Source organism: Prosopis cineraria, unplaced genomic scaffold, assembly GCF_029017545.1.
Source record: "Prosopis cineraria cultivar Desert tree isolate PC_DT_omini unplaced genomic scaffold, ASM2901754v1 PC9, whole genome shotgun sequence".
NCBI classification, from domain to species: domain Eukaryota; kingdom Viridiplantae; phylum Streptophyta; class Magnoliopsida; order Fabales; family Fabaceae; genus Prosopis; species Prosopis cineraria.
Window position 1 is genome coordinate 31,341,254 of NW_026555340.1, and position 23,815 is coordinate 31,365,068.

At 32.7% G+C, this 23,815-nt stretch overlaps 3 protein-coding genes and 1 long non-coding RNA gene across 6 annotated transcripts; 3 read left to right on the forward strand and 1 right to left on the reverse strand.

Annotated features, from left to right (window-relative positions):
* The first annotated feature begins 429 nt into the window (after positions 1-429).
* On the forward strand, positions 430-5,165 carry LOC129320512 (small GTPase LIP1). Its single transcript, XM_054966004.1, has 7 exons — positions 430-1,157; positions 2,177-2,268; positions 2,381-2,522; positions 3,259-3,563; positions 4,206-4,259; positions 4,340-4,485; positions 4,755-5,165. The coding sequence occupies exons 1-7, from the start codon at positions 1,067-1,069 to the stop codon at positions 4,948-4,950; spliced, it is 1,026 nt and encodes a 341-aa protein (XP_054821979.1). The 5' UTR covers positions 430-1,066; the 3' UTR covers positions 4,951-5,165.
* A 100-nt stretch (positions 5,166-5,265) lies between these two features.
* Positions 5,266-8,110, reverse strand: LOC129320513 (uncharacterized). Of its 3 annotated transcripts, none has more exons than XR_008595788.1 (5): positions 7,933-8,110; positions 7,202-7,267; positions 6,624-6,652; positions 5,756-5,936; positions 5,266-5,405 (listed from the first exon to the last, which is right to left on the reverse strand). It is a non-coding gene; the product is annotated as an uncharacterized LOC129320513 (long non-coding RNA). The 3 variants fall into 3 exon arrangements; XR_008595787.1 differs by having other exon boundaries at positions 6,613-6,652; XR_008595786.1 differs by lacking the exons at positions 5,266-5,405; positions 5,756-5,936 and having other exon boundaries at positions 6,379-6,652.
* A 1,368-nt stretch (positions 8,111-9,478) lies between these two features.
* On the forward strand, positions 9,479-12,200 carry LOC129319975 (uncharacterized). The gene is made up of 3 exons (XM_054965096.1): positions 9,479-9,675; positions 10,705-10,944; positions 11,929-12,200. The coding sequence occupies exons 1-3, from the start codon at positions 9,658-9,660 to the stop codon at positions 11,974-11,976; spliced, it is 306 nt and encodes a 101-aa protein (XP_054821071.1). The 5' UTR covers positions 9,479-9,657; the 3' UTR covers positions 11,977-12,200.
* A 5,984-nt stretch (positions 12,201-18,184) lies between these two features.
* LOC129321109 (shikimate kinase 1, chloroplastic-like) lies at positions 18,185-22,209 on the forward strand. Its single transcript, XM_054966842.1, has 11 exons — positions 18,185-18,448; positions 18,676-18,931; positions 19,789-19,847; positions 20,017-20,071; positions 20,162-20,234; positions 20,631-20,718; positions 20,848-20,930; positions 21,044-21,173; positions 21,310-21,388; positions 21,718-21,782; positions 21,898-22,209. The coding sequence occupies exons 2-11, from the start codon at positions 18,715-18,717 to the stop codon at positions 21,955-21,957; spliced, it is 909 nt and encodes a 302-aa protein (XP_054822817.1). The 5' UTR covers positions 18,185-18,448; positions 18,676-18,714; the 3' UTR covers positions 21,958-22,209.
* Positions 22,210-23,815: the final 1,606 nt, after the last annotated feature.

Consider the following 23,815-nt stretch of genomic DNA (forward strand, 5'->3'; position numbering starts at 1 on the left):
CTAACCCAGATGCAGGATGATTTGATACACCAGTTCTCTTTTTATCTGGAATATCCATAATATAAAATATAAAAAAAATTATTATTTATTTTTAAAATTAAGGTGTAATGCATCTGCCAAAGGACATACCTCACTTATTTGGAAAAGACAAAACTGGCTTGAGTTTTGAGATCTGAACCCGATAAAAAATCAAAGAAAGAACCAAAAACTTGTTGGCCCGTAGGCGACGGGGGATCTTGATCCGTTATCTTTTTGTCGTCGTATGTACATGATCCGTTTTGTTTTGCCCAGAAAGGTTTCCTCCGGAAAGATGGACAGGGCCTACCCATAAAACATTACATTGGTCCTATCGACGGGATGAATCATTTATTGGGTTCTGATCTTGGTTGGATTCTTGGTTATTAAACTCTGATTCGGGGGTATTTCTTTCTTCAGTGACTGGTTGGCAAAGTCCACCAAAAAAAGCCCAAAAAAAAAGTCGAACAACATCCTCGATCATTCACGGGAAGACGCTGTAAGACCGAACATGGCATCTTATTTTGCATACTGTTTAACTGGTCTTGTTTTGCCTGATTGAAGAAACGGGATTTTTGACGATCTTAGGCAACCTATTTGCAATATCCCATTTTCTTGGTGGATCGTTTGTTACTTAACTTCATCTATGACTTCGAGCAACATCAACTTCTGGAGCTTGATTTTCAGTGTCACTGTCAACTTCATTTCTGAGATACCCGCTTTATAGATTTTTTTTGTCAGATCAGTTGGTAAAGTCGTTAGATTTCTGAGTGATGTGGTAGATTATAGCGTTTTCTTCATAGATGAATGATAACCTGCTATCAGATACCTACTATCAGATTTCTGCTCGGATCTTGGCGCATTTCTCACATGATACGGGGTTTATTGGAAACGCTTTGGTTTCCATGTTGAGAAATTGTTCGTTTTCGTGGAGTTTGAAGCTGGAACTTGGTCGGCGATTTTGTATGGTCGGCTCGTAGAGAAAACATTTGACTTTTGGTTTTATTGTCTTATTTGGAGTTGATTCCGTGAAGAGGGTCTTGGGGAAAGCATGTTCCGAAGGGACCGTAGTAGAGAGAGTAAAGAGCAGAACGGTGGGCCGCCATATGGGCAGGTTAGAGTGCTCGTTGTTGGAGACTCAGGTACATGATCCTTCTTATTGGTGTGTCTAATGTTAGGCCTTCCCATTACATTTAGCGTTGCTGTGGTGCCGAATTTTGCTCTAGCGAGAGGCTTCGCAAAACTAAGACTCGGATTGTGCAGGGTGAACAAAATCAAGTTATTTCTGTAATTGATCATTTGAGTGCAGGAGTTCTCACGTAAATAAATATCGCTGGACCTTTGTAAGTTACGACAATACTGCTTGAAAGTCTTAGAGTATGGAACTACGGAAACTAATTACAATGATGAGACCCTTAGAACTACCATCGGAGTTTCTGAGAGTTATGTTGCTATACGCAAGGTGAACATATTAAAACAGGATGGTTTTGATACAATAGCAACAGCAGGAAACTTATCCCACTAAATGAGGTCATGAGACTGTATTAATAAGATATCTGAGTTTATTTATTATTTATGTGCCTATTTTACCCATTGATGATTGCAAGATTCTTTTGAGTTTGAAGGACAGCTTCCTCAATTTTTACTGCCATAAGTGCATTGAGGTTTGGACAGAAAATATATAAATCAAATTGCCTGTAATCAAGTGGAACTATTGTCGCTTAGTACTTCTTAGCTTTGAGGAGAGAACTCGTTGCTGCTTCTAATTCCATATTCTGTTGATTGGGTGGCTACAGACTTTGTCTATGCGGGATAGACTGTTATGCATGTAAACGTATACTGGTATATGGTGTCTCACTGTTTTGATTTTGAACTGTGTATGTGTCCATCAATAAGATATTTATGTTTTCTATTTATCTGTATCACTTGGTCCAAGAACACCAAAACAGCTTAGTAAAATTATAATCATTGAGGGAAATAAGCTATTTCCTAAATTTATACTTCATAGGCTTGCATGTGCTTCATTGTGAAGAAAAGAATTGATTTCTGCACCACATGTTGTCTTGTCCTGCTTTAGTTCTCTGCCTCTTTGATTTTTCTCTTGACCATCTTGGCATATTGAACTTAGCTGCAGATATAACATATTTTCATATTCCGGCAGGTGTAGGGAAGACTTCTCTGGCTCACCTTATTGTCAAGGGTTCTCCCATCATTCGCCCTTCACAGACAATTGGTTGTACTGTTGGTGTAATGGTAAAGACTCCCCATTCTCTGGTTACTCCATAAAATGCATCTTTGTGCTGTTGTTGAATACTTGAATTCTTCACCTAGTGTCCTCTATTGCCTTTTTTTTTTTTTTTGGCAGCACACAGCATATCGGAATTCTGGTAGCTCTTCAAATACCCTCAAAGGTGATTCTCAGAGGGATTTTTTTGTTGAACTTTGGGATGTGTCAGGCCATGAACGGTACAAAGATTGTCGGTCTTTGTTTTATTCACAGATTAATGGTGAGCAACAATCCTCTTTTTTCACTTTCTTCTTTAAAAAAGGGGGGGTTTACTTTTATAAGAAGTTATGAGTTCAATATAGTGGAGCATAAAATGAAAAGTCCTAGAAGATAAGGAGAAAGGTTTATGATATTTAGATATTCATGAAGTTTTTTTTAAGTAACTAAGATATTTAGGTAAGTTCAGTCTTGATGGTTCATTATGGTTAGAGTTGGTCTTAAAGCTTAAAGATCACTTATAAATGTACTTATATATTACTCGGCCATAATGATCTCACATTAGCAATGAGATTAGAACCCATGGTCTTTTGGGGTATTAGTTGCATCGGTACTAATTAAACCAACCTTTGTTGGCTTTGGTTTTTATATTCTTAAAATAAATAGAATGTGATTAAATCTTTTGTTTGGTGCCATAAAAGAAGTTGTTTGGAGTTTTCAGCCTTAATCTTATCCTTTCAATGATTATCTCGTCCTATTATTTTCTGTAATTAATTTTATCCTTAATAACTTTTTTTTTTCTCAAGTAATTGAGCGGAGGTTTGAACCTGAGACCACTTGCTAAATAACTACCTAATGACTTTTTTTTATCGCCTTTTAAATTTTAATGTACAGGAACTTTCTAAAATTTGAATTCATTAGTAACTAATGATTATTGAAGGCTTAGGCATTAGGACTTATTTGGAACTTGGCTGTGTGGCTATTTTGACCAAGGATTCTAGTTTGAACTTCATCTGCAGGTGTAATTTTTGTTCATGATCTCTCACAAAGGAGAACAAAGACTAGTTTGCTGAAGTGGGCAGCTGAGATTGCTGCAAGTGGAACATTTTCAGCTCCTTTAGGATCTGGTGGACCTTGTGGCCTTCCTGTGCCGTATATTGTTGTTGGTAACAAAGCTGATATTGCTGCAAAAGAGGGCACAAGAGGAAGCAGTGGGAACCTTGTTGATGTTGCACGCCAGTGGGTTGAGAAGCAGGGTTTGCTTCCATCCAGTGAGGAGCTTCCTCTGACTGAGAGTTTTCCTGGTGGTGGAAGCCTTATTGCTGTAAGTGTCTCAGCTAAACTATTTTACATATTGGTCTTTCTTGTTAGCGTTCTCCTTTCTCTTTCTATGCTTAAAACAGCATTCCTACTTTGCAAAAAATATTGTGTTGTGAAGTTTTCACGGTGAAGTGTAATAGCCTGTTGTTAATGTTTATTATTTGTCAGTTTGAAAATGTTAAAATTTTGTGCTTTTGTACATCCATATCTGGATGATTCTCATGATTTTAATGACCAATATTTATGAAAGAATGACAGCACCTGAAGAATGGGTAGACTTATTTTACCAATGCTGCTGTGCTGGTAGCATTAGGCCTGCTAAATATGTGCATCGGTGCTCCATGGTCCATAGGGCCCATGAATTAAAATAACACTTCCCTTTCTCTTTCAGCAGTAGTTTGCGATTACTCCTTATAATGAATTCAGATCGCACATTGGCTACTGTGACGTTACCTTTGGAAGTTTTTTGAAATGGTGATTCGTGATTTCTGTTGCCCTTGATCAAATCTTCCTGTGCTAGCTATTCTGATGACGTAACAGAACAGATTTGTTGACACTTGATGTAGAAATCTGTACCTTTTTGCCTTTTGTCGAGTAGTTGCTAACTTATTATACCCGTGGTTATTTGTTTGTTGGACATCTGCAGGCTGCAAAAGAAGCAAGGTATGACACGGAAGCTGTGATGACATTTTTCCGAATGGTGAGTATTGTCTTCATTATTTCTACTTTTTGTTTTTGTTGTGGAGTATCGTCTAAATTTTCTGGTTCCTCTCCTGATAGTTGATCAGGAGAAGGTATTTTTCAGATGAAGTGGCTACACCAAATACGTGGTCTGTTTCTACATGGTCTTCTTCTCCAGTTCAGAGACTTCCCCAACGTCTAGATGACGATTCAACCGACGATGATTATCAATCCTATAATAAAAGGTAATTCAGACCTGGCTTGCTAAATAATCTGAAGCCGCAGCGTTTTATATTATCACCATTATACCTCACTCGTAGAATTTCTTTCGGAGAAGGATGCTTGATCTTCAATTTTCAGTTTAGGGTAGATTCATTGGCTCATAAAATAAAACAGAGAGTCGGTTCATTGTGGAACAGTGACTGTAGAATTATATCTAGAATCTTACATGTAGTTGTACGAATAGCACTTGCCATATTTTGGGCTAATCACAAAACTCTGTCGGTAATTGCAGTATAAACAGAGATCCTTACAAGTATAACACACTTCCTCCCCTTCCAGCTCAACGAAATCTGACCCCTCCTCCCACGCTTTATCCTCAACAACCAGTCTCGTCTTCTGTAAACCATAGTTACCCAAGATTTTCTCTGCCTGGTTCCTCAGAAATCAATGCTGCCACCAGAACAAGGCGCTCGGATATTAATGTCTGAGAATCTCTGTATAATGGAAATCATACATTTGCTAATAGTATACACATGCAGTATTCTTGAAGGAATGAAGTTGCTTGTCTTATATGAATTATATTCATGTGATTGTAAGTGGGTCCTGTCGATTCTTTCATTGTTTTTAGAGGCATTCTTCATCAGTGTTGTTTGGTGATCTGAGTTCCCAGTTTGGTGTAGTCTATCATGAAATGTTCGATTCTTTTACCAGACTTCATTTTTACTTCTATTGAAACATTTTGCTTGACGCAAATATTCAGACACCCTTGGCTGGCGGCCTTGTTTGTCAATTACGTGCTTCTTTCGGCCGAAGAAATCATCAAATCTGAGGTGACTAAAACGATGTGACGCAACTCCCTGCAAACCCCGTCGGAATCCGGATGTCTACATAACTAACTTCTCTGCTCAACTATTGGCTTTAAATTTTAAAGCTTTCCTTCAATCTATATAAAAGACCAACCAAATTCAACAAACTAACAGACTGATCGGCCAAAAGATAACCAGAAAGAATAAAGCGTTACATGCCACTAAGATTTTAATTCAAATCTTCTTAGAAATAAATTGACTGTCAATTCTTTTAGTGAAAAAAATAAAATAAAACAGATCATAATCAATGTTACCTCTAGGTATACGCAAGCAGATTCTTGAAGTTGTTTTCTGATAAAATTATACTTAAAAATAAAATGAAAGTACTTGAGTTCAAAGGCGGCATGGTTTGCTGACATGTATATATATATATATAGTGCTATATTTTAAAAAAATGAAAATCAGCTAGAGGCAATGTAAAGATTACCCCAATTATTTGATGAGTTGAAATAGCGGATTCACTGATAAAGGCATCAAGGCTCCACGAATAATTGAGACAGTATTTGTGGAAGCCAATCTGCTGGCTGTTATTTTCACGGCTGTCCCCCCTCACTTCTTTCATTGACGCGTCGTGCTTGACATTTCAACGTGTGAATTACTCCCTTCACCTTAAATTATAAAATAACTTTCAAAAAGTTTCATCGTTCGAAATATTAGACAATTGAAAAAAATAAAATTTTATTAATAATACTTTTTCAATACCATTCTATAAGTAAAAAAAGAATTGAAATAAAATTATAACATAATTATTAAGTGTGTTAAGACATTTTTTAAAATTTATAGTTTTGTTTTGAAAATGTAAGTTTATAAAGTGTTATTATTATATTTTATTTATTTATTGACTTGTATTATCTTATCTCAAATTATCAAATAATTTAGGATGGAAAGTGTAACACCCTCAAATTTACAAACCGATTTTTCACAAGTTATTAATTCAACAAATCTTTTTTTTTTATTTTTTTATTTTTTTATTTTTTTCATTGAATCCTTATCATGGTAGAAAAATTTCTACCACGATACATCCAAGACAATATACCACAGGTCTTAAAATATCTCAAAAAAAACAATTAGAACCATGAGGGACAGACATGATCCTCATAGCATGTTATTCAAATCAGATCATAAATCAAGAGCGACAGACATAATCCTCTTGGTCATATAAATACTTTTAATAAAAAGGATTAGAGTTTACATGCTTCACAAAGAAGATATGTCCTAAGTTGGCACAAGATACATTGTATAATCTAAAATAAGAGGCAACGTAAAAGATGGTGTCTCATACACCATAGTTACACCTCTGGTGCTTTCTCGGCCGGACTCGCTCCTGTAAAAATGTTAACCACGGGGAATGAGACTTAAAAGTCCCCAGTAACCAAAAATTAATATGTAATGATGCATGCGGATGTAACTAATCATGCGATTGCTAAGTGGGCACACAAAACATTTAACCGAACAATATTTTCAAACAAACCGAACAAGTATTTAATTGCATGACTGCACCTTATATCCTCCTTTCACCATGCTCGGACGCCAAATCACCCGGCCAAAGGTGAGTTGGACCAAGCGACACGCCACTCATTGGGTCCAATGAGGGCTTAACACGTGGTAATAATTAACCGAACAGAAATTCCCATTAACACCATACATTAAAATACCCTGACAAGTCATGCATCATTCAAATATCCAAACAGGAATATATCCGAACAATAATATCTCATCATGATAAACAAAAATAAATTTTTAACCCACTTGGCAATAATTTCAAACAAGTATATACAGTATTTATTTTCAATAATTCATAATTTTTCCAAACAACAAAACAACACATAACCATTCACAAACACACTCATCACAACACATTAATAATGGTTACCTTGTGTCTTGAATAACAAGTTCCCCTTCACAACTCCTTTTTCACCACTATCTTTGTCAATATAATCTACATAATTATTTCACAATACTATATATTAATTTTACATTAAAATAAATAACTCTAATTTAAATAGTTAGAAAGTCTTAGATCTATAATCCATATTAACACTAATTTAAGATTTATGCCTCATTTAACTTCCCAAATTCTTTTCTAAAATTCTCGTACCCTAATAAACTATTTTTTTTTATCCTCAAATCACTTCTAGTATCACAATTTCATCCTTCTATATTCTAAAAATTCGTCCAAAAATAAATTAAATTTTTAAAATTATCCTGAACCCTCAAATCACCTTTCTATAACCTCAAAAATACCTATTCATACTTAAATAAATATTTAATAATCATAGGTTTATCCCTACATCTCAGATTCCACATAAATTCAACCATATAGATCTAGATTTTAACTCAAAAATTCTTAAACATGAGTTTCAACCTCAAGAAAATATTCTATAATATTTATTATATCCCTAAGAGTTTTAACCTATATTTTTAATCCATCATATCATCAGATTTACTATCCTATAGAAAAAATCCTAATCAAAATATTTACTCTATCCTACAAAATAATCATATCACTAGAAAGCTAATATTATTTAAAAAATAACTATAAAATTAATTTTGTAATTAAATAAATTTTTAAATGCTAATCTAAATAGGAAAGTTAGAACATACCTGAAGAAAAAAGAAAATAATCCCCCCTTGCGAGAAAACGCCGAGCAACGTGAGAGGAAGAGAGAAAAATAATATAAAAATGGGATTGTGAGTCCCAAAATTATATAAAAAAAACTATAGGTTTGAATTTAATTATTCAAACCTTTGGGCCCAAAGTTACAATTTTCTCTAAATTGCATCTTAGCCTCTCATGCTTCCTAATGCACACACCCCCTCCTTTTTATACATGAAGGCACCTCTTCTCTTCCCTCATCTAACCAATGTGGGACTTAGAAACAACAACCTTCCACCCCCCCTTTTTTTTGTTCCTTCTACCTTCTCTTTATTTTTTTAACACACACATAAAAAAAATTATTTATGTATTATATCTTAACTAAATATTGCTTATGTGGTTTTAAATTTAAATTTTTAAATTCATAATTAAATACCTAATCATAATATTATTTCTAAATAACCTCAAATAATATAAATTCCTATTATTATCATTTTTTTTTTCTCAAAACCTAAATTCCACAATTTCTTTATTATATAAAAATCAGGATGTTACAGAAAGAGTATTGTTATGTAAATTAATCAATGTCAAACAACGTGCTTCGACAAATCCAACGCAGTTTGCTCTCATCTTCTGTCTTTTTAGACAATATCATCCCAACTCTGCACCAATTCCGCACTTGTCTTCCAATTCCGATGGTTAGAGCACTTGAGTTAATAAATAGACATTTAGTTTCAGGACTCCGAGAGAGAAAAATGTAGTTTATTTTGAATTTTATAAAAAAAAATGATACAGATTTAAATTCAATTAGAGAATTGTGATGGTGCCATGTCCTATACACTAAAACATTATAATATTAAAGTTAAGAAATAGACGGTACTCACGGTAGATGGTGACATTCTTGATTCTTCCATAATCAATGAGCAACACAAGAATCAATTTATGATTCATCATACTGAATAATAACGCGGAAAATACGAAAATATATGATGGTAGTGGTAGCAGGAAAAATAATAATAAATTTTTTAAAAATATATAAATGATAATTTGATAATTTAAAATGCCATAATTTTTTTAAAGTTTTTAGGGACTTTTTGATCATTAATAAATTTATATAAATTATTAAATTATCCTTATTAAAAATAAATAATTCATAACTTTCCTTCTTATATTCTCAACAGTGCAATAGCAAATAAGAAATTTAATATACAAAATTGTGATTTGTTATTATATTGTTGTAAATATAAAAAAAAGTTATAAATATAAAAAAATTGTGAATCATTTATTTTTAATAAACATAATTTAATAATTTATATAAATTTATTAATAATAAAAAATTTTAAAAAATTATGACATTTTAAAAAATTATGATATTTTAAAAAATTAAATTATTATTTATATATTTTAAAAAAATTTTACTGTCACTTTTTCATAATAATAATAATAATAAGTCCTTCTTCGCGTCAAATAATTGCACCACAAGAGAAAAGGTGGGGTCCCCCAGTTTTGGAGATATCGCGTCAGACCGCCCAACCTTTTGTTCAATGACTAACTAAATTCTCTTGTATGGTCACCGGGGTGTGGCGTAGCCTCTAGGCATCAATATCATCATCAGTAGCATCGTGCTCTATCTCCTTTGCGCTGCTGCTTCACAAAGCGAAGCTTCATTCTCTCGCTCTTGCTTTGCTTGAATATTCTGTTACTTTAGTGGATTTTGAAATATAATAGTCTCCATGGATGATCGTAAGGAGGTAAGTTTTTCTTTCTCTAAGTTTTTTTTTTTTTTTTTTTGCTAAGAAAGGTCGGAAACTGGATGATTTTACTCTTTGCTAGGAATTGGCGTTTCTGCCCGAGTGTTTTTGTGCCTATAACAATTTGCCGAAATGAGACGGTTATTAGTTTGTGAGGGGTTCAGGCCACTAATCTGCGGAGACGATTACAAGTTTCTATCTGTGCTAACTGATCTAGATTTCAGTAGAATTACCTGAACGAGAGCACTGAAAGCTAAATATTTTTTTTAAGAAAAAAAATTCAAACCAAGCTTGTCTGTCAAAGCTTGTATGAATGAAATTCGAAAACTCAGTTCGATGGTATTCGCTTTAGAAAAACTCCTGCCTGCGGATCCTTCTTAAGTTCTTCCCGCTCATATTTCCTGCTCTTCGATCTATTTTTGGGTAATCAAACCATTCAATTTAATTTTTGTGGGTCATGCAACCTTGATGGCTCTCTTCTTTTGGTTACATTTTCTGAGTGCTGGTAAAACTTTTTTGGCCTTTTGGTTTTGACTATTTTAATCTGTCAAAATTCAAAAGTACACGGAAGCATGATGAGTGATGATGCTCTTTCCATATCCGTTCAATTAACCAATTCTTTGTATTCAAACTTTGAAATGATGATATTACTGTTGCAGTCCCACGAGAAATCTAATGAGTCTTTCCAAACAGAAGAATTAGTCAACTTCGTCCCTACGATTCTTACCCATGTTTCCCTTATTCGCTAATTATTTTTTCAAAGTTAAAAACTTTTTAAATGAAAAAAAATCCTTTTTCTCGTAAAAGAATATGAAATTCAGAGAAGTTGGTGGTTTGTTAACTTGTCTGCAGTATGGCATTGGATTAATCAGAGGCTAATAAATGGTTATATTGATTTTGCAATCTCAACTTATCAAAATTGATCTTAATTTACTGGGCTGCCTAATAGAGAACTTGTATTTATTTATCGTCCTTTATGCTATCATTTATGCCGGTCATTATTGATAAAGAATGATCCTTTCCCTCTAGAAAACTGCTCCCTGGTTATCGGTTCCACAGTTTGGGGACTGGGATCAGAAGGGCCAAGTACCGGACTACTCACTGGATTTCTCAAAAATCCGGGAAATGAGGAAGCAGAACAAGACTAATCTTTCCAGGGCAAGTCTGGGTAATGAAGAGGAGCTCGTGGCTTCAACCACTGCCAGCGTCAACACTGGGCACAGTGAGGCCCAGCACCCCCACTACCATCAAAACCACGAGTCTCCCACTGTAAGATTATTGGCCCCTTTTTAATTTATTCTTTGGTTACTACTTGCTAGTTAATATATATTGGACACGTAAAAGCCATTATCATACAATCAGTGGCTATGACGAAGATTACAGTATCCGGGTTCCATAATGTTATATCATAAAATCTCAAGGAAAAAGAGATTCCAGGATATGTATAATTGGAAGAAATTAGAGAATTTCTATGTACTGAGGTAGCATGATTTTCTTTCTATTTGGTTGAGGATGAGTTTGAAGGTAAGGTAGGCGCAGTTCATGCATTGTTGTTGTAACTGACACTTTTTAACAACACAAATCGCTTGTCTCTCTCCCCTTGAGAAGCCTAAAATCAATATGTCAAGCGCACATGACACTTTCTTATGCAGCTGGCAATTCTAGCTTCTAATACCATGAATAATTGGGTCAAATGCATTCTGTTCATTTCTAAGGGGCCTTAAATTAAATTTTGTAAAGAGGGAAAGATGACCCTATATCTATTTGTGGTTATTAGGATTAGTGATGTAAAGAAACCTAAGTAGCTGACATCTGTAAAGCGGTAGACTCCTTATAAATCACATTCTATTACAAGAAATTGGACAGTCTCGCATATAAAGCAATTCTAATTTTTATTTGTCTCCATCCGCTCAGGATATAACTTTCGTAATGTAAGTGTGTCTGGTGGAAGGCTTACTCTCTTATCTTAGTAAGAACTGGATGAGGACTAGACATAGGCTAAGGAATGAGTTGCATTGATTATTAGCTATGGCTTATAAATAATGCAATTTGATATAGAGTTCATATTTTATATTGATATACTGTAAATCAGATTCATCCTCTAGATCTACAAAGGCTGGTCTCAATGATATGTGTGTTTTCTAAAGTAACGTATAATAATCATGCAACTGAGCAGCTAGTTTTGGAATTTCAGCATGCGCTAGCTATTTGGCATCTTTAACGCCTTGATTGTTTAAATTTTTTTCCTGCCAGACAAGGAAGGGCATCCTAAGCTGCTTCAACTGCTGTGTGAAAGCATGACATGAAAGGGCACGTGCACTGATCTTCTGAAGATTGTGAGTGGTGACAATTGTGCTCGTACACTTTTGAAGAAAACTTACCTTTCCTTTCAATGCCTTACTTTTGCATCAATGAATGCCATCGGCTACGATGATAGTTTTAAATTTGATTAACCCAATTAGAGTTTTGCAGCTAAAAGCTACTAAAATGTAAATGGCCGTTGTGAGTAGTTTTGCAGCTCATAAGTTATGAACCTCTCACCCAACCCCTGATATGTGTTGTGAGTCAATCTTCGCAGGGAGTAGTGAATTGAAATTATGGAAGCTGTGAGAAAAAAAATTTAGGAGACTGTGTGCTCGATCCCACCCCAAGACTTCCATTTGCTCTGGATCAAACTTATACACACAGCACACGCCGCATGTACTTCCTTTTTTAAAAAAATGTAAGGTAGTTTTAATCAAATTTCATTTTCAATAAAGTGTTTACTTATTTTCAAACTAATCTTATCTTTTCATATTTATCCCTATTAAATACCCTACAATAAATATAAAATTATTATCAATAGGGGCACTTTAAAAAAAAGCAATAATTATACTTCAAAAAACTCAAAATGTCTTACATTTTTTAACATCTAACTTTTTAAAAAATATCTTACATTTTTTAAACGGAGAGAGTGTACATATAAAGAAGGGGAAAGTATTGTAATTCTTCTAATTCACAATATAAGTTATTATTAATTAATTTATATTTTTAAAAAAATTGGTTAAAATTTTGATTTTTTTTAAAAAATTGATTTTTCCAATCATATTTTTTAGTGGAATAAATATAATATTTGACTTACTGAAAATATTTTCATCATTTTTTTAAGAAAATGACAATTTATTCCATCATAATTTTTTTATTTGAATAAAATATAATAAAGTAAATGTATGATTAAAATATATGTAAAATTCATTTAATGTTTTATTTTTTAGAGCAAGTAAGAAGAGTGTTGAATTTTTTTTGGTCAGAATATTGAATTTTGGGCAAGGGCAATGTAAGTGAATTAGGGGTAATTAATAGACGTTTTATCCTTTTGGGTGACCCCAGCCCAACTCAACACCAAGTGAGGCTTAAATTTTCGTCCCCCAAAAAAATAGATGCAAGGCCTGAATATGCTTTGGGACTGTTACAAAATTGATTATTTCCATTTATATAAATAATGTGATTCTGCTTTCCAATGTACCTATAAAAAAATAATGATATGATTCTTTGGATTTTTTTATTTAACTCTATTTCATAATTTGTTTAAATATAAATGTAAAACTAGGTAAATAATGTTTGAAATCAATGAAAATTTAACTTTCATATTGAATTTCGGATAAGTTATAGGATAATGGAGAAATTTATTTTTTTAAAATAAAACTATTGATTTTTTTTAGTTTTCTTAAATTCAAAATGTTGCTATTATTAACTAATGTCTTTCAAGTTGAATACAACTCCTGCTTCTCTCTGTTATAGGGTGTTTTTGAAAAGTTTTTTTTTTAATATAAAACATTCGATATATGTTAATTGTTTTTTTCAATATTATTCATGTTTAAACTTATTAATTATAAGAGAAAATGTAATAGAAATTTGAAAAATTTTTATTTAGAAATGGATAAAATTAAAAATATATATTTTTAAATAAAATTAATGACTTGATCACTTTTCTTTAGTCTTGGTAAAGTGATTAGAAATAGCATGTAATGATAACATGACAAGGGTTAACAAAATGGTTAGAGAGAAAGTTATTATGAATTATGAAGTTTAAGAATGCCGCGCGATTTGAATTTTGTCCAAAATTGGATGTGATGCATTGCTAATACTCTGTCTATTTTAAATTATGAGATATTTTTAGAGGAGTTTTTTTATCTCAAAATATAAAACACTTTAAGTAGATTAATATTTTATTAAATATATAAATTTTAACATCATCCTTTCTCTCTTTATAATTAATTTATGTCCTTTTTTTTTAATATATTTAATGATGAGTATTTTTTAAAATTTATATTTTTATTTTAAAAAGATAAGATTGTTAAGTATATTTAATGAGATTTATTAATATGTAAAATTTTATTTAAAATAAGGGGAGTAATAATTTATAAATAACTCCATGAAACTTGATGCGCCTCTTCGTTTGCCTCGTGCGAGCTGCCTAATTTTATCTTCACCTAGATTTCATGGTGAGAAGTTCATTGCTGGCATGCGAAGTATCGTAACTCCCTTCACCTCGTTAACATGTAAAATTATTTCATTCGTTGAAAAACCAAGACATTTGCTTTCTAAAAATGTCTAATCTCCCTGATTTCATTATTTTATAATTTATAATTTCATTAATTTTGATACGATACTCATAATAACTAGTAAATTTTCAAAACTAGATGTGGGCAAGTTCTTTAAAACAATAAATAAAAAAAGTGGGTCATTTTAATTAATTTTTTTGGCCAGCAATTTAAATTAGTTGAATCCACGGAACTAAATAGTTGAATTTGAATCCGTCGTGATCATGTGTCGAATTTGACATGATCCAGGTTTGTCGACGCCAGTTTATCAACTTTAATATGATTTTAAATCTGAACCAAAACCAAAAAAAAAAAAAAAAAAAAGGCTGAACACAAGTGAGATTGTCGGTGTTCGGAAAGATGGGATGATGCAGCATTGAAGTTGATTGTTTCTTGTTACTTATACACTCTTTCTGATTTTCGATATAAAACGAAATTAACTAAATTCATGTTAAAATCATAATTATATTTTTAAAATTATTTAAAAATATGTAACTTTTTAATTTAATTTTATTTATAATTAATAATCATAATAAGTTATTGTTTAGAAATTCAAATGAAAATGAAAGTATGAGAGATAAGATTAAAAAAATTAATTATTTTAATTTTACCTTATCTTTGAAAGGGGGAAAAAATTCGTCTCAAAGATGAGAGGATGTTGTTCACTTTCTTGGATGATGGATCATCGCTCTCAGCGATGGAGGATGATGGACCATTACTGTACTTTTTTGATTATTGCCTCTCGAGTCTCGCCCACCACTAATTCTTCAGCGGTCCCGCGCGATCTCTCTCCCCAAAATTTTTTCTTTGTCGAAAACACTCAAACTCCCACCCCCAAACCCAAAAAAAAAAAAAAAAAAAGTCGTCTTTTCATATATGATAACATCCTGCAGATGTTCTCAGATACAAGCATCTGTCCTGCTCCTATCGAGTAAGTACTGCATTCTTTTTTGAAAAAAATATATAAAAAAATCAATTAATACAATTTAAAAAAATCAGTTACATATAATAATTATGTTTGCAAATAATAAAAGGACTAAAATACTCCTATGCTTGATCAAATAAGTCTGCATTAATATTTTGTCTTGAGAATGAAAACTATAACTTTATGAAGACTAATCTAAAAAAATTGTGAAAAATGCCTATTAAAATGTATAATTTTACTTATAAACAAAAATACAATGTAAAAGTTTCTACAAATTTAACGTAAAATGGAAAGTAATTTTGTCATGATAAAATTGACTAGTGATCATTTTCCAATAGTGAATGCATCATCCCCTTGGCAGTATGTATCATCCCACTGTTACATGTAATATCTTCAGTCCATCTTAAATTCACAATTTAAGATAATACTGTGCATGTCAACAGTGGCGAAGCCAGACTTTGGGTCAGGAGGGACAAAATTATTTATACATTCACAATTAAAAAAACTAATAAAAATTATTTAATAATTACATATTTTATAAATTGTCTCTACATAATTTCATGTTTTGAAATCATTGAATAATTAATTTATTATCAATATTTTTAAATATATTTTTTTTCAATATAAGTCACAAGACAATCATTCATTTATAAATTTTTCATTTGATCACTTAATAAGTTTTTCATAAATTTCATAACAGAAAATATTCTTTCAACTATTGTTATAGCAATAGGTAATATCATTATTATTTTTAAGAAAAAGTAAATTAATAGATAAATAATATGTCTTACAGTTTTAATTAATTTTTTCGCAAATCTGATTTGAAATTTCAAACAGGGTGGCCCAAATTATTCCTTTTCTTATTTTCTTGAAGGTTTAATAAATATTAATTTTTTATAAAATAATATTATTATTTAGATATATTGAAATTGGAAGCTAAAATTTATTGAGCTTTTGAGTTAAAAAAATTTATATCTAAGTCAAAAAGTAATATGAAATGAGTTTAAAATGTAAAATATAAAAAAGAGGGATACAAAATATAAAAAAAAGGGCCTCCCCTCAAATGCATGTGGCTCCACCACTACATATCAATAAACTCAATAATTATATTTTGCAGACTTATTTTTTAAAATAAAAATATAAATTTTTAATAATACTGTTCATTTTAAAAATGTCATTCATTTAATACTTTATTAATAAAAGAATATTGAAGAAAGAGAATATATAGAAAAGGTAATATTGAAGAAGTATCATTAATGAAATCTTATTTTTATTAAATTATCTTATATCTTGGAATGCTGATTTTTTTTTTTTAAGTTTCTTATAATTTGAAATGAATGGGGTATTTTGGAATAACAAACTACCTCCAGTGCTGTCTTATAATCTGAGACATAAGAGCATACATTTTATTTTTTGTATAAACATCAACATACAATAAAAAATAACTTGCTCCGCTGAACAAAGAGGCTTGAACTTGTGCACTTATATGCATGGTAGGAATTTGAGCTTTTGGTGCGGGAAGAGGGAGGAAAATAAACCAGGATTTGGAGATGGCCACTCTATAATCAGGCGGTGGAATTTGGATTTTCTCCACGCACACACCCCCTCTCTCCCTATGTATCTTGCTATATTCAATCTCATCTATCTGTTATCAGGTAGGCGTAACATGAATAATAGCAATCTAAGCTTCTTAAGTATCATTCTGGTTCAATTCATTCATGAAAATGTGTACGGAGAATATCGCTTGAAAGATGACAATTCCTCAAGTAATATTTAAATCCTTCAAGAAATTATACTCAAAACTATTTAGCTGTGAGGATATTCTGATGGAAAAAAAAAAAAAAACACTCATCCATTTGCCTGATCTATCATTCAGTTTTAAGAGTGTGAGATTGATTACACAGTTGGATTTCAATTTACATCTGTCAAAAATATATTTGAGAGATCCAATTATTTATTAAACTTAATAAAAATATATCTTAAATGTAGTTTGAATATATTTTTAAAAATTATTCAAACAAATCTTAATAGTTGAACGAGTACATGACAAAGTGATTACATAATAAATATATAAATGGCCATCAAACTAAATGGATAATTAAATTAAACATCGAAGAATGTATTAAGAGAAGACTGGGATAAAATATAAGTTTTGGCACATGGCTGCGATATTAAAGTTGGGGTTGGTGAGAGAAGCTATCATCCTCCTACTACGCTGCTTCGCCTTCCTCCCCCCCACCAACCTCCGATTTGAATTCAACTGAAACTCAATATTGGTTGGTGGCGTGCTCTCCTCCTACGTGGCCACCCTGTTCCACCAGCACTCGTTTGACTGCATCTCAACCAAAACCACAAATCTTTATACGACCGATCGATAATAATTTTTAGTTAACAACAATACAACTCCTGTTTCATGAGAATATGGATTCGTCAATTACTCAAACATGTATTTTTTCTCAAATAGTACATGTTCATATATTTAAAGCAACCACTCATATGGAGAACCAGATCTAAATTTTCTATAATAATATTTCTTTTGAAGGTAAACCTATGTAAGTGACAATAACTCATTTCACAAGCTGGGTTGGTAATGAATTATTGACTAAAATAGAATTTAATTTCATATTATACGTGAGGTACGATTGTTTTTAAAAAGGTTTGTGATTTTTTATTGTTGAAATTTTAATATATCTATGAAATAATCTTCAGACATGCAATGATTAAATCGAAAAAAATTAAAGCAAGAAGTGTAGGAAGCTTAATCCAAAAAATACGAAGTCCAATAAACTAAGGCCAAAATAAAAAAGAAGAATAAACAATTGAAAATAAACGAGACCGACCCAAAATCACTGCTAAAATTGTGGTGGTAACTAGTAACTACATTTTCAATGCATTGACGTCCTTTTTTTTGAGTTCGTTTTTCTTTTTTTTTCTTGGCCACATCTTTCAGACTTCGTTTAGTGCGCGGAGTAGTTAGGTACTGCTCCCGCTAATCATTTTTTAAAAGAAAAGAAAAGGAGAGAAAAATTACCAGCCAGTAGTGTGAAGAAACCGGAATGGGGAGCACCGTCAGTTTCAGTTTTACATTTGCCTCTTTCTCGGCTTTCAGACAGATCCTCTTTCAATAATCAATAGTCATACCTCTGCCCTCGGATTCTATGTTCGCATCGAGGAGTATTTTACGATTCCAGCTATTTTGATTAGGTTCCGACTCGATTAAGCGGGTACTTTTTGCCGCGGCTTCTCTCCCCATAATTTATAAGAGGTGAGATTCTACATGTTAAGAGATTTTTATGTGTTTCCTCTGACGTTTTCTTAGCATACGAACGCTACAGATTACCTTAATGCCATATACAAAGCTGGATCATCTCATGCGTATATTCTTTTACGTGCTTGTTTCTGGTGTTGTTTCGTTCACTAATTTTCTCGTTTTATTACTTTTTGTTCGTAATCTGGATTGAGCATATTTGCTGAAAAACTCTGCATTCACAGCTATAGCACCCTGGAAGTCGGTTATTTTGCGGGGACGCCATGGATGCTAAAGCGACGCAGAGGTTGCAATTCTCAACCTTTATTCATTACGAGAAGTCTGGAAGGAAATTCGGTGGTTCTGTGAAATTCTCTCGAGCTTTTAAAGAACCGCAGAAACTTAATGTTTTTGGTTTGCAGCCGGCAACTGCAAGACCTTCCCGCAATCGGCGGCGGGCGGCCCCTTTGGAGGTTTCTTGTTCCTACGACAATTTGCCAGGTTTTTGTTAATAGTGTTATATTTTGGCCACACGGATTTGTCTTTTCCAGTTTTTTCCAAACGTGCTCGTCATTTTTTGAGCAAACCAATATCTTCGCTAAATTTCCCTCTTGCTCTTCTATTATTGGTTCCCTTTCCTCCTCTTACGCAATGAGATCTCTTGTTCGAGGAATTAAGATATGCTAATTGTGAAAGAATCAAGGATAACCTGAAGAAGTTACAATTAACTATAGTTGAAACTGTCAACAAATTGGGATGCAGGAACCATGCCATAATTGTGTGGAGTTTGTAATTTTTTGTCAAAAATATGTTTATATCAGGGTATTAACTATTCCGTGCTCATTATTCTCCTAAAAATACGTTTTCTTGAGACATGAACTCGTCAAGATTACCGGTCACCAAGGTTCTTTTCTGAAGCCTGCGAAACATTTTCAAATAAAAATAATCAGAAGCTAGATTTTTTGTTATGAAACTTATTTAAATGTTTGAGCATAGATATTTGACACTAAACATAGTGGAATATCTATATTGCAACACAAGATGTGATCATTGTGAAGGGACAGTAAGCTCACCAGCTGGAACCTTGAGACTGGTTTCTGTCTAGGTGATCCGTATAAAGACACATTTCTGAATTCTGAAATATATGTTATCGTCTGCGGTTTCAACCACTTACCCCTCCAGTCAATAGTTTTAGTTAGAGGAAGTCTCTTAAAAGATTTCTCGTGGGAGAGCATTGGGTTTGTTGCTGTGTAGTGATTACTTATATTTGCCTGCAAGAGATTTAGTATATTACTTTAGTATCACAAGCGTTAGCTATATCGATTATTAATTGTTTATTTAAAATATCACTCTTGTAGCTTTGACATTGGACTCTGGAAGTTTAGAGGCCCCTCCTGATGAAGAGTTAATGTTACAGGTAAATCATGAGACAATTTGTCTTTCAATTGAGCCAATTAGTCTAGTGATGTGACACCTTTTTCTTTATGCTGTTAAGGGAAGGCACAAAAAATGGTAGTTTAGCTCAGTTTGTTGCTTTTCTAAGCAACTATATCCCATTATCTTACTTGAAGTCAATAAAATTGCAGACTAAGACACAAGAGATCGAGCCTTATTTAAATGGACGCTGTATATATCTTGTTGGTCAGTCTCTTGGTTGAAGTCCTTGTACTTAAATAATATGCTTGGGAAGTATGATTACTTTGGCATTAATATTTTGAAGTTGACATGCAGGAATGATGGGGTCTGGGAAGACAACTGTTGGGAAGATTTTGTCACAAGTGCTTAGTTATTCCTTTTTTGATAGGTTAGTGAGTGATTCACTGTTCCTTTTTTGAAATCCATTTCAAGGCAATTGAATATTGCATCAGTCGGATACCCAAAGACTAACAGGCAGGAGAAAGAATGAACTTTGGTTACAAGACATTCTATAAATTTCATCACGTTCAATATTGGATTTGAACTTTGGCTGGCGATAATGCTTGATTAATAGTGAAAATTCCAAGAAGATATGACATGTATAGTTGTATTTGAAAGACAATAACATGGTCTCAATAATCTGAGGAGTATGGTCTACTTTGGTGTATACGATTATGATTGAAAGTTGTCATATTCCTTGTCATGATACAAGAGTCTAATTTGATGGACACATTAAGTATGGGCTGAATATTTTCTGCACTTGGTTCCTTCATGAGTGCTTTAGTGATGCATTGGTGGAGGATGAGGTTGGTGGAACTTCTGTAGCTGATATATTCAAGCACTATGGAGAGGGTTTCTTCAGGGACAAGGAGGTCAGTTAATAAGCTCAACTTTTCCAATTTATGTAATCTCAGTTTTTCGAGTTTTTTTTTTTTTAAGTTTGGTGAAGCTTCAGATTACCCCATTATAATAATCAAATACTTGTTCTTTTACATTTTCAGACTGAGGTATTGCGTAAGCTGTCACTTATGCATAGACTCGTAATTTCTACTGGTGGAGGTGCAGTTGTGAGGCCCATCAATTGGTATAACAACTTTCATACAAATTAGAGAAATTTTATCTTCAAGTATTTTGTGATTCACTGTATTCTCAATTTAGTCCATACATGTTATTCAATCTTCATATGTGGATTGCCAGGAGATATATGCACAAGGGGATTACTGTTTGGTTGGATGTACCTTTAGAAGCATTGGCCCGGAGAATTGCAGCCGTGGGAACTAATTCTCGTCCACTTCTGCATTATGAAGCAGGAGATGCATACACACGGGTGGCTATTTTTTTTCCAATTCTTAGCTCCCCGTTCCCTTTACTCTTATTATCATTATGAACAGCTCAAGACATCCTTTGCAACGACTAAATTACTATTCTACTAAATAATTCAGCTGCATGGAATTTACTTGCAGGCTTTGATGCGTTTGTCTACACTTTTTGAAGAAAGAGGTGAAGCATATGCCAATGCCAATGCTAGGGTGTCCTTAGAAAGTATGCCCTTTCAAACCCTTTTCATTTGTAAGAAAAATTGGGGTCCTGTTCATTATCTGCGGGAACACAACGGAAATGGGACTTCCTGTTTGTAAAGACTTTAGTTAGTGTAGTGAATGTGTAAAATAGTAAATACAGCTCAAATTTTTGGCCTTGTTATTGGTGCATTAGGCATGATTGTCTCCTGAATCATGAATGCTTCCTGCTTTACTTTGTCCCCTCCTCACCTCCTCTCCCCAAAAAGCAAAATGCCCCAAAAAAATTCCTGTCACATCCCATTTTGATCTGAAGTTCCAACATTGATGGCACAGTGCTGTTGTTTTGTACAGATATAGCTGCAAAACTGGGCTGTAGAGATGTGGCAGATATCTCACCTGCTACTATTGCTATTGAGGTCACTATCTTTCTCTGCCTGTCGCCCTACTACTGGCCTCTACTTATTCAAGTTCTTTTCGACTAAATTGAATATATTTTTGTTATCTTGATGCTTGTGTATGCTGTATTTACAGGCGCTAGAACAAATTGAGTGCTTTTTGAGGGGTGAAGACGGCCATTATGCAGGGTTCTAGCTCAAACATTGACATGAGCCTGTGCTTGTGATATAATTACGTGCATCATGGCACACGTTCCTAGTTTGTGTTAGGGTGATCTGACTCTCCATGGCTTTTGTAACTTAAAAGTTCTCAATTGTTCTTGTATAGAGTGTAAACGCGGATCTTTAAAAGTGTATTGTATTTTATGTATGCCTTTCATGAGTTTTGTTTGTTCTATAGAAACAATCGACTTGTTTTTCAGCGCCAAATGGTGATACATTTCATGGAGAGCAACTACGAAGCTGTTGACCCTTGTAATCCTTTGCAATTTGACACCGGAAGAAATCATGCAATGCTAGCTGTCCCCTTTAACCAAAAGCCGTTTCTAACCAAATGAAGTCAATGAAACTGCAGCCATCGTCTGTCAAGCTTTTTTTGTTATGCTCTGGGTTAAAGGAGTATAATTGGAATCCGGAGCGAAAAGCAGCATTTGGTTGAAAAATCTATTAAAAAATATTATTCGTAACTAAATTGTGGGTTACATGACAAAACATAGGCCTTTAGGGTGAGTTTTATTGTTTATGATCTATAAGTAGTCCTATTTTTATCTGTCTTATATATTGATATCAATTCATGAACCGTGCACATTTGAATTAAGCATTAAAAATATGAGTTTGAATTTTTAGAAGCTTTGGCCAAAAAAAAAAAGAATTTTTAGAAGTTTTTATGATGTGTTTGGATTGATGAAAATTTCAATTTAAAATAAATATCACATTTAGATATACATAAATTTATGAATTTAAATTTGAACTGCAAATTATAAATTTTTTGTAATTTTAATTTTTTTTTACATTCTAATCATTTGAAATTTTAACCACGTCAAATATTTTGTTCTATTTACATTTTTATTATTAGTACCTCTATAATTTTTTTATCTTATCTTTTTTTATCAATTAAAAAATATATATAAACTCATGATTTATAATATTTTTCATTTTCATCTCCAATTTAAGTTTAACTTTTCTTTTCTTTTGAAATTTTTTAAACTGCTTAAATATAAGATTTTAAATACATAAATTATAAATGTGAGATTTAAAATATAAAATTTAAATTTAAATTTAAATCCAAATTCAAATACATTAATCTAACTACTACTTTAAATTATTATCTTTTCAGCCTATTACATGAGAGAATATATCTAGTTGTGTGCGCGCGGACATGGAAGGGGGCCATACAGAGTGAGAGAGTGGAAAGGGCAAGATTAGAGAGAGCAGGTCTCCCACTTCAAATTGAATTTGTGATCTTATGACCCAATTAATGGAGCTGGCTTCAGTGATAATATCTAAAATTCTTATCCTCTTTGTGTGAGAGTTAGACTGACCACTTAAAAATGTGGTTATAGTGAGTTGCCTGTTGTGAAAAGAAAAGGTAGACTAACTTGATAAAGAGTTATAGTATTTAATTAGAAATTTTAAGTTCAAACTTTAAAAATGTAGTATCGTTAGTGATAGAGCTTTTGCTCGAAAGGATCTTGAGCCCCTACCACTATTGATTGTGCCCAAAGTCATTAATTAATTTTTTCAACCAGAGATAGCTATAAAGATAATCCTTACTGGGACATCATTATTGAGGAAGCGAGAGTTCATCTGATGTTCATTTTTTGTGTAGGGAAAGAAAAATAATAGCTGATTGTCTAGCTAAGAAAGCTCTTACTTAAAAATAAAATAATCCTTTTAACCTTTGATTATCCCTATTTTTCATCTCTCATCAATGCGCTGAATTCTAAGCTGGTTTCTTTTTGTTTTTTATTTTTAGATGTATATTTTTTTTTTGGTACTTAGTTAATGTGAATTTTATTTTCCCAACAAAGAACAAAAGTTCTGTAATATTTTTT

Excerpts from the sequence above, each read along its gene's own strand:
- LOC129319975 (XM_054965096.1), top strand. Across the intron at positions 10,945-11,928 it reads AAAACCACGAGTCTCCCACT|ACAAGGAAGGGCATCCTAAG; the intron begins GTAAGATTATTG and ends TTTTCCTGCCAG.
- LOC129321109 (XM_054966842.1), top strand. The coding sequence starts at position 18,715 with ATGGATGCTAAAGCGACGCAGAGGTTGCAATTCTCAACCTTTATTCAT. Across the intron at positions 19,848-20,016 it reads ATGAAGAGTTAATGTTACAG|ACTAAGACACAAGAGATCGA; the intron begins GTAAATCATGAG and ends ATAAAATTGCAG. Across the intron at positions 20,931-21,043 it reads GTTGTGAGGCCCATCAATTG|GAGATATATGCACAAGGGGA; the intron begins GTATAACAACTT and ends GTGGATTGCCAG.
- LOC129320512 (XM_054966004.1), top strand. The coding sequence starts at position 1,067 with ATGTTCCGAAGGGACCGTAGTAGAGAGAGTAAAGAGCAGAACGGTGGG. Across the intron at positions 1,158-2,176 it reads GCTCGTTGTTGGAGACTCAG|GTGTAGGGAAGACTTCTCTG; the intron begins GTACATGATCCT and ends ATATTCCGGCAG. Across the intron at positions 2,269-2,380 it reads GTTGTACTGTTGGTGTAATG|CACACAGCATATCGGAATTC; the intron begins GTAAAGACTCCC and ends TTTTTTTGGCAG.